This window comes from Tupaia chinensis, unplaced genomic scaffold (genome assembly GCF_000334495.1).
Source record: "Tupaia chinensis unplaced genomic scaffold, TupChi_1.0 Scaffold000624_1, whole genome shotgun sequence".
Lineage (NCBI taxonomy): Eukaryota > Metazoa > Chordata > Mammalia > Scandentia > Tupaiidae > Tupaia > Tupaia belangeri.
In genome coordinates this window covers 2024445-2035184 of record NW_006160144.1, presented here as the reverse complement: position 1 = coordinate 2035184, position 10740 = coordinate 2024445, and the positions used below count along the sequence as shown (strand labels likewise).

The window sequence follows — 10740 nt, the reverse complement described above, 5'->3', positions numbered from 1 at the left end:
CCACCAACATAGCCATTACACTAACTGCTGGTCCCAGGACTGGCTGGTTTTTATGTAACCTTTACTAAGCTGGGGCCCTGATAGTCTTTGTGCCACCAGGGTGAGCCTTTTCCCAGGCTTTCCCTCTCCATCCTCCTCTTGGCTGTACTGCTCCCACGAAAAGCAACTGACCTGAAAAATAGGTGTCACATGCAGGGGGAGGGGGAGGCAGAAGCTCACACCTTCCAGTTACTCGTTCCAAAATGCTGCCATTTCCTCTAAACCTCAGGATCCTTTGTTCCATGTTTGAGAATGCATTCATCACTCTATTAGGAAGGGGCTACCATAGAATCAACAGTGACTCCAAAATTTCTGTAGGAGCACTTTTGGGGTGGGCATTTCAGTCTTAATAGAGAGGGCTTGAATCCAAATAAATAGCCCTTCACACCAGGATGGGGAACCTCCCAACATGACACAACGATCTAGAAGGAATGACACTGCTTTTCACAGGTCTACCCTGTGTGCACACAGGAGCAGACATTTATGATGTTAAATCAGTGTATAATTCTCTGAAAATACTACTATAACTAGAACTCAGCTGGCATCCTTCACAGCCCTTGTATAATCTATTTTATTACTTGTTTATTATCTGGCACGTAAACCTCCACCATGTAGACACCAAGGAGGGCCTTCATCTTCTGTTTTCAGTACCTAGCACATGACTCGGCACAAAGTAACATTGTGTTTTGCCATAGGGCATGCCCACTCTCCAGAGAGAGACAAAGAGAAAGAGAGTGAGAAATCACTCCCAAGGGGGCATGGCCAATCCTTTCTCCATTCTCCTGGGATTTGGGGCATGTACACACAAGCACCCAGCATGATTTTCAAGCCACCAGGACTCCTGCCACAGTCAGCTATGTGGGAATCCAGTACCTTAACCACCACACCACCTGCTGGTCCCAAAGTAACAGTTGTTAAATGGAACTGATTCCAAGAATGCCTGACCCAGCAATGGATTTGTTGTTAAATCAGTGCTGACATTTCCACTGACATTTCACAGGAAGCTAGACTTTTTAAAGTTTGAAGCTTCCTTGACTGATTTTATTTAAATTGAATAAATGGATATGTTTCAAGTTTCCTTGGCTGGTTTTAATTAAATTGATTAAAAAAGTATTTCACATGAAAAAATTTTCAAATACTTTTTCAGAATACAACCACCTTCTCTGCCTTCTTCTAAACAAATTACTTCACAATTTTTGGGTGAGTTAAAGAGTTGACCCTTGGACAGCACAGATTTGAAATGCACGGGTCTACTAATCTAGAGATTTTTTTTTCAGTGAGTGTATTGGATTATAGGCCACTTGAAATGTATTTTCTCTATGATTCTCTTAATGACATTTCCTTTTCTCTAGTTTACTTAATTATAAGTATATGGTATATAATATGCATAGCATACAAATAATGTGCTAATTGATTGGTTATATTATCGGTAAGGCTGCCAGTCATCAGCAAACTAATAGTCATTAAGTTTTAGGAGAGTCAAAAGTTATACCAGTATTTTTAGCACCATCTCTAACCTCTGCACAGTTCAAAGGTTTCCTGTAATCAAAAATCTAGCCCCAAATGGGAACCAGCAGTTAGCGTAATGACTATGTTGCTGGATTCCCACGTAGTCGACCGCGGTTCGTGTCTGGGACCCGGTGGCTTAAAACTCACGCCGGGCGCGTGTGCGTGCATGCCCAAGATCCCGAGAGGAGAATGGAGGAGAAGGGATTGCGGCATGACCATCCCCCCTGGGGGGTGATTTCTCGCTTTCTGTCTCTATGTCTCTCTCTGTCTGTCTGGCGAGCGCACGAGCCCTACAGTGAAAATCTCTAAAAAAAAAAAAAAAAAAAAAATCTAGCCCCAAATTAAGTTCCCACTGATGACACCTTTTTTTGCTCCTTTTTTGGAGAAAAAAAATCCTATACTTAGTAAATACTTACTACGTTCTTTTAGAAATTACCTTGGAAACATAATCCCTAATAAAAGGCTTTGATATAATTGATTTTCAGAAAGTTCTTCATCAAAACATTCCACACTAAGTTTATAGGGGACGATGAGATCTAGGTAGCACACTGTATTTGAATAATTACTTTCAAAAGCTGTGGCATAACCACACTTAAGGACTAACTGCTTTGTTCCCAAATTCTGGGGTCTTGTGTAAGGGGAGTTCTACAAAGGCCTATATTCAGGGAACCAGCAGTTAGCGTAATGGCTATGTCGCTGGACTCCCACGTAGTCGAACGCAGTTCGCGTCCTGGACCAGGTGGCTTAAAACTCACGCTGGGCGCGTGTGCGTGCGTGCCCAAGATCCCGAGAGGAGAATAGAGGAGTAGGGATTGCAGCATGACCATCCCCCCAGGGGGGTGATTTCTCGCTTTCTGTCTCTATGTCTCTCTCTGTCTGTCTGGCGAGCACATGCGCCCTATAGCAAAAACCTCTCCAAAAAAAAAGGCCTGTATTCAAATAGTTCAGCATCCTTAAGCCCTGGAGGGAAAGACTCTCCCCTTCCTGTGCCCACACTACCACTGTGTGGTTAGTTCTCCGATAGTCCTCAGTTTTGCTCTCTAAGCTTCAAATAAGGAGTCAGACTTAAGGGCAGGATTTCAGGGAAAGGCCCAGAAATCCCATGAGTTCAAAAGCAGTTTCAGAACTTCACATTTTCCTAACAATGATACACGTCAAAGTCTTCCAAATCCTGCTGGTTGTTTTGAATTATGACTATACTGACTATATGACCCTTGAGCTTGGCTTGCCACATACTTGAATTAAATTGTGTAGTTCTTCGCTTCTTGTATCTGGGATCTCTTCATTGGGTCTGTACTCCACAGCTATTTTACCACTTTCTGAAATAAAATTAACAAAGATTAACTCAGAATTGTCTTTCTTTTTTTAGAGAGAGAGATTTTTGCTATAGGCATGTATGCTTGCCAGAGAGACCAAAAGCAAGAAATCATCCCGTGGGGGGGATGGCCTCACCACATTCCCCTCTCCTGCATCTTCCTTTGGGATTTGGGGCACACATGCAAATGAGCCCAGTGTGAATTTAAGCTGCTGAATCCAGGACTCAAACTATGGTCGACTAAGTGGAAGTCCAGCAATGTAAACCATTACATCATCAATGAGCCATTTCTGTTGATTTTTCTTTCTTTTTAGAGAGGTGTTTTGCCTGAAGGCACATGCCCTCAGAGACACAGTGAGAGGAAAACCATCGCCCTGGGGAATGGCCATGCTGCAATCCTTTCTCTCTTATCCTCCCAGTATCCTGGGTATCCACACACACATGCCTGGCATAGTTTCAAGCTACCAGGTCTAGACTCAAACCGCAGTTGACTAAGCTGGGGTCCAGCAACAAAACCGCTACGCCATCTATTGGTCCCTTTTTCTGTTGATTTCTAAGGGTTTTTTGGGAGAAAACAAGAGTATCTTTCTAGAAACACCATCTCACACTTCAGTGATTTTGCTTGTTTGTTGGCAGGACTGCTTCAGTGACCCAGTGGAAACTACAGGCACGCACCACACTTGGCCTTTAGGTTTGACCAGGAAGCAAACCCAGGCCTCCTGCACGGTCCGAGCAGGTAGAGCACAGCATCTTAGCAGCACACAGAGCTGGGCCTTATACTTTAAATTAACATTTTTTGGTCCAAAAAACTATGATTTTAGAGATTGGAACTAAGGAATAAGGACATAGGAAATAAAAAACATGGAGGTGAAAATGTTCAGTTGTCATATGATTAAACAGTAAGGCATTAATAGGGGTCAAAGTAAGTTCAAATGTGGGGTAGAGCCACTGGACTAATTGACACCTCATATTAAAACCAAGGAGCAACTGTCTACTCTCTAGGAACTGAAATTCTGCCAGATACAATGGACAAAAAGCTTCAGAGAGAGAGAGAGCATTTTGACATTTTCTTGGCAAAAACCAGCTCACGTACCTGAGGACAGAATTCTGACTACTTTTCCTGTTCTAAGATACTTGCTAAGGGGGTTGGGCGGGGTGGGGGAGTCACATGTGCACACATTAATCCTGCTATAACAGATCACTTGGGTCCAGTGATGGTGGGACACTCGCTACATCCTGTCCCTGGCATAGTATTATCAGACACAGAGTAAAGTCTTATCTCCGTTAAACACTGGCATTCTTTTTGCTGACTCAAGTCTTTTGGAAACAAAGATGTGTGCTTTTAACCAATTATTGGGTTGTCGGTAAAGTCATGACACATTTTTGCATAGAAAAACATAGACAAATACATCATGGGGACAGCAGGTGGCGTGGTGGTTAAAGCGCTAGACTCCCACATGACTGACCACAGTTTGAGTCCCGGACCTGGCAGCTTGCTTTCTCACTCCCCCCCGCCTCTCTCTCTGGTCAAAGTTAATAATAATAATAAATGAAATTAAATAATGGTTCTTAAAAAACAAAAAAACTACATCACAACTTTCTCAACAACCCAATACTAATGTAAAAATTTCTAAACCTTCCTATAATTTACAAGTTCCCCCTTCCAGATGTCTTATCTTTTTAGACCAGGCCAATGTTAAGATTCCTTATGCTGACTTGCAATTCTGTCTCCTGCTCTTAGAACCCACCGAGTAGAAAAAAAAACACTGCATCTAAACACCCAAAAGACACACATATATATATACATATATATATATATTTTAAAGAGTTATTTTATTTCACTTTATTTGTTATTTATATTTGACCAAAGAGGGACAGAGCGAGAGAGAGAGAGAAAGTGAGAAAGCAAACTACCAAGACCAAGACTTGAACCACGGTTGGCCATGTCAGATTCCAGTGCCGTTAATCACCACTCCACCTGCCAGCCCACAAACTTATATATTTTAATAACCAAAGCTTGGTTATTTCCACTGACAAGTTTTTACTGGCGACTGCAAAGGGACTAAGAGAGGAACCAGAGCTCTTCTTGGGAATCATCAGAATCTGTTGACAGGTATCAGTGTGGTGGTCTCTCTGTCTCCTGCCCTGACTTTGAGCTTCTCTTGAAGGAAGATTAGAGAAGTTCTCTGGTCTCAGACCTCTCAAAACCTTGGTAAATGGTCTGGTCTATTCTATGCTGTTTGGTCCCTTTCGGTGAAGCTCACCTGAGTTAGAGAAATCTAATATTAGAGGAGGGTTTTTAAAAGGTTTGTGCTATAGGGCACCTGTGCTTGCTGGAGAGACACAGAGAGAGAGGAAGTGAGAAATCACCTCCCAAGGGTAATGGCCACACCGAAGTCCCTTCTCTATTCTCCTCCTGGGACTTTGGGAACGCATGCACATACACCTGCCATGGTTTTCAAGCTGCCAGTCTGGGACTTGAACTGCAGTTGGCCATGTGAAAATCCAGCACCTTAACCACCATACCACTTGCTGACCTCTGGGGCAAGTGTATTTATTCTAAAGGGTCTTTCTCCTCTGCTTTCCTAAATTACTTTACTTGGCTTGATGTGAATAAACATGGGAAATAAAACAACTAATGTTGAATTAGAACAAGGAAAATAATTCCCTCTGACACTCTAACCTAGCTTTGTATGTAATAATCATGTATATACCTGTGTAGATAAAAACCCCTTACATAAGATGACATAAGTTTGAATTTCCCATGGGGAACTTTCCTATCTTTATACATTTTAATCTTTAAAAATATGTTTTAGGTGCCAGCAGGTGATGTAGTGGTGGTTAAGGTGCTTGACTACCACATGGCTAACCATGGCTTGGACCCAACAGCTTGAAACTCACACTGGGTACATGCGCATGCCCCAAATCCCAGGAGAATGGAGAAGGAATTACAGTGTTCCATCCCCCTGGGGAGTGATTTCTCACTTTCCTTCTTACTCTCTCCAGCGAGTACACACACCTTATGGCAAAAACCTTAAAAAATGTTTTTTTCTTAGGGGTCAGCAGGTGGCAAGTGTTTAAGGCACTTAACTCCCACATGACAACCAGAGTTTGAGTCCCAGACCTGGAGGCTTGAAAAATCACACCAGGCTCGTGTGTGTGGGCACCCAAAATCCTAGGAGAATGGAGAAGGGACTGTGGTATGGCCATTCCCCCACCCAGGGGGAAATTTCTCACATTCTCTCTCTATTTCTCTGGGGATTGCTTGTGCCCTATGCCAAAAACCTTTAAAAAATTTGTTTTAGTCTTTTTGTATCCTAAGTTAGGAAAAAAACTAGATCAGAAGCAGCAGATGGCATAATGGTCATGTTGCTAGACTCCCACATAGCCAACCTGGTTCAAGTCTCAGACCTGGTGGCTTAAAACTCACACCAGGCATGTGTGCTTGCATGCTTAAGGTCCTGAGAGGATAATGGAAAAGGGACAGCAGCATGGTCATCAGCCAAGGAGGTGATTTCTTGCTTTCTGTCTCTGTCTCTCCAGTAAGCACACACAACCTATAGCATAAATCTCTCTCTCACAAAAAAAAAAAAAAAAAAGGATCTGGGACCAGCAGTTAGCGTAATGGCTATGTCACTGAATTCCCATGTAATAGTCGACCGCAGTTCACATCCCAGACCCGGTGGCTTAAAACTCACGCCGGGCGCGTGTGCATACGTGCCCAACATCCCAAGAGGAGAATGGAGAAGGGATTGCAGCGTGGCCATCCCCCCTGGGGAGTGATTTCTCGCTTTCTGTCTGTCTCTGTCTGTCTGGCGAGCACACGTGCCCTATAGCAAAAACCTCTCCAAGAAATAAAAAAATAAAAAAAGATCTTGTATTTAGAAAACAGAATTCCTACTTTACTTGGTATTTAAAGCTATCTAAACCAGAAGATTTAAAGCCATCTGGGAATAGCAGGTGGTGTAATGATTACATTGCTAGACTCCCATATAGTCGACCATAGTTCGAGTCTCAGATCCGGCAGCTTAAAACTCACACTGAGCTCATGTGCATGCATGCCTAAAATCTTCAGAGAAGAAGGGAGGAGAAGGGATTGAAGGGTGGCTATTCCCCTGGGGGGTGATTTCCTGCTTTCTGTCTCTCTCTGTTTCTCCAGTAAGCACACATGCCCTATAGCAAAAATTTCTAAAAATCTAAAGAAGAAAAGATAAACTCACTTCCCTTCAAGAAGCTAAAAAAAAAAAATATGAAAACTATCTCAGAATTTAAAAACTAATAATAGAAGTGACTTCTAAAATTCAGGCACCAGAAACTTCCTCTCCCACTGCCCCTGTCTAAACAATTCCATCGTTTCTCTTTTTCTAATTCCCCTCTCAAGGTCCTCTGAGACAAATATTGGTAGACTGATCAATTTATAACTATAATCCTGTGATCAACTCATGTTTTTTCTGGTTAATGTATGAGCTTCTTTGTTTCCCTTTGCCTATTTTGAACCTGTTGGGGATTTTTCTTTTTCTTTCTTTTCACCTGTAGTTTTATCAGAGAAAGATTCAAGACTGTTTGGGAACTTATTTCTTACTCAGGTTCAGCCAGTTCTGCCTAAATTGTAAACGTTTCAAAGTTAACTCCTAAACTCATTTAAAACAGAAATAGAAAAAAAAAAAAAAAAAAAAAAAAACAGTTAAAAAAGTTTTTGAGGGGACCAGCAGTTGACATTATGACATAATGGATATGTCGCTGGACTCCCATGTAGTCAACTGCGGTTCGAGTCCCAGACCTGGTGGCTTAAACACGCCGGGCACATGTGCGTGCGTGCCCAAGATCCCAAGAAGAGAATGGAGGAAAAGGGATTACGGCATGGCCATCCCTGCTGGGGGCGATTTCTCGCTTTCTGTCTCTCTGTCTTTCTCTGTCTTTCTGGCAAGTGCATGCACCCTATAGCAAAAACTTCTCAAAAAAGTTTTTGAGAAACCAAATTGCTATAAAGTTGTAAAGTCTTCTTATGTGTGCTTTGTGTGTATGGGAGTGTTTGAAGGGGTTTATGGAAACACAAAACTAAATGTGAGTTCATTTTGGTGCCAGAATTTCTTTTTGTTTTTTTGAGAGATTTTTTGCTATAGGGTGCATACTCTCACCAGAAAGATAGAAAGCGAGAAATCACCCCCTAGGGATATAGCCATGCTGCAATCTCTTCTCCTCCATTCTCCTCTGGGCATCTGGGCACACATGCACATGTAGCCGGCATGAGTTTTACGTGTCCGGGTCTGGGATTCGAATTGCGGTCGACTATGTAGAAGTTCAGTAACATAATGCCAGCTGCTGGCCCCTGGTGCAGGGATTCTTTTTAAATGGCTTTTCCATCATGCATGAACATGTTAAAGATCCTCTTCTATGTGCTTGTGTGCATGTACATGAGTACATGTATTAATAAAATGTTACGTGTTTATGAAAAAGTCCTTAAGGAAATCTGTTCAACTTGGCTTATAAATAGGAGTGCGCAAACTAACCCAAATGCTTTTGAAACTCACGTGACGTAGGTAAGCCTTTGATAAATAAGCCAGTTTCAAATATGTAGGTGAAATAAAAATGAAGGTATCTTCACAACGTTCAGCAATATGCTTTTGCCTAGGGTTCTACTGACCAGAAGCATGTTTGTCTTAATGTTGTTAACTTACTAAAAACAGACTTCCTAGTTATCACAAACTTCAAATAGACCATCCAACATGCTGTCAGAATAGAATAGTTACTAAGAAAATACATTAATAACTAGCTTTTTCTGATATCTTGGTTTTCATAAGTAGCCAAGACATATACATGATTTTAAAAATAAATTAGGTGATTGAAAGTATAAACTTTTCAAGTAATTTGAGATCTTTAAAGTTATGTCATGTGTAAGTAACAAATATCTGCAAAATGTTTGAATTTTTTAAAATAAGTTAAACTACTCTGATTAACATAAATTTTAAATTGCTCTACTTTTGACTTTATACATTTTATAGGAATAAAAGATACAGGATTGGTTAATAAGACTATTCTGATCCATGTTTTAAAAGTTGTTTTATAAAAAAGCATTTTTTAAAAAAATTATTTTATTTAATTTCATTTGTTATTATTATTATTTTTCATTTGACAAGAGAGAAAAAGAGAAAAGAAGAAAGCATGCCGCTTTCAAACCGTGGTGGACCATGTGGGAATTCAGCACCTTCAACCACCATGCCACCTGCTGGCCCATAAAAAAAGCATGTTTTTAAAAATGATCAAATACACAGTAATAAGCTGTCGGTATATGACAATTCAAAATTGCTTCCTTCTGGGAATTAAGGTTACCAGAAGTTTAAAATTCTGGTTAATATATGAATATCATATGTAATTCTATTCGTAAAATTAGGAGAAAATTAAGGTATGTTTTTGGTAAGATAAATTAAAAGCAAGACATAAAAATATGTTCTTGAAAAATAATAATAATAGGGACTAGCAGTTGGCATGATGGCTATGTTGCTATACTCCCATGTGGTCACCCGTGGTTTGAGTCCCAGACCCAGTGGCTTAAACTCATGCTGGGTGCGTGTGCATGCATGCCCAAGATCCCAAGAGGAGAATGGAGGAGAGGGGATTGAGGCGTGGCCACCCCCGCCCCCGGGGGGTGATTTCTCACTTTCTATCTCTTTCTTTCTGGTGAGCGCACACACCCTATAGCAAAAACCTCTCCAAACACAAAAACAAACAACAAATAATAATAATAATGATGATAATAATATTTGGTCTAAATTAGAGATTATTCAAGGTTATTTCCAAAAGTAAACTTACAAGAAAGAAGAAAACAGTAAGGATAAAAGATGTGAAAAGAAAGTAAAAAGGTACAGATATACATTTTGGTAAGAAAAGTTAAAAAGGAAAAACAACTTTAGTTAAAAAAAAAAAAGAATTTTCAGTGACAGTGAGAGAGGAGGGTAGAAGATGGCAGAGGGTAAGAAATAAGGGCCATACATATACATATATATATATATACACACATATATATACATACAAGAATCAAGAAATGGGAAATTATTTGTTAATGATAACATGTATGATTAAGCCACTTTACAGTGTATTCTGGAAGGGAAATCGCACTTTGTATGCCGTGATGATGTTCAGTTAAAGGATGTAAAAAAAATCAATTAATTAAAAAAAAGAATTTTGTGTGGTAAAATTTTTGCCCTAAAGTAAACTGGCTAGATGATTTCAGAATGGAAAGATGGGAAAGGATACATACTGAAAGTATAAAGCATGTCGCTGAAGCCGAGTTACATTTGAAAGGGTCTGAAAAGCATTTCAAAGATTGATTAAGGATAATTTTATCAAAGATATTTTACATATGGCAAATTGGCTAGAACTTAAAAAAAAAAAGAGAGAGAGAGTCTTAAGCTTTTCTAAAAGTTAAACAAAGAATTACTTTTCCCCTTTGTGTTAAAATGCGGTTTTCTGAAGGTACTGATCTACTCTTAGTAAACAGCAATCATAAAACGATCACACTACAAGAGGTTTTTCTTTACATTTTGGTAACTTGCCTAAGAAATGAGATTTGTGTGCTTATCATTTTGATTTAATGAATAAATATTACAACCAAATAACCTGTGATTTTGTTTTGAGAGAATGTTGTATATTTTTTAAAGAATTATTTAATTTTATTTATTCATTCACTTATTTTAATTTGACCAGAGAAAGACAGACACACAGAGAGAAGGAAAGTGAGAAAACAAGCCACCATGTCTGGGACTCAAACAGTGGTCAGCCATGTGGGAGTGTCCAGCACCTTAACCACCACACCACCTGCTGGCCCTGGTCTGTTTTTTTTTTTTTTTTTTGGGCGGTTTTTTTTTTTGTTTTTTTTT

General features: G+C 40.0%; 1 protein-coding gene across 1 annotated transcript in view; it reads right to left on the bottom strand.

The window, feature by feature from the left end:
• Positions 1 to 10740, bottom strand: part of RDM1 (RAD52 motif containing 1) — a 25852-nt gene that overhangs the window by 5382 nt on the left and 9730 nt on the right. Inside the window, exon 6 of the mRNA XM_006159115.2 lies at positions 2785 to 2867. Within this exon, the coding sequence (XP_006159177.2) occupies positions 2785 to 2867 (83 nt within the window). The remainder of the gene's footprint in view (positions 1 to 2784; positions 2868 to 10740) is intronic.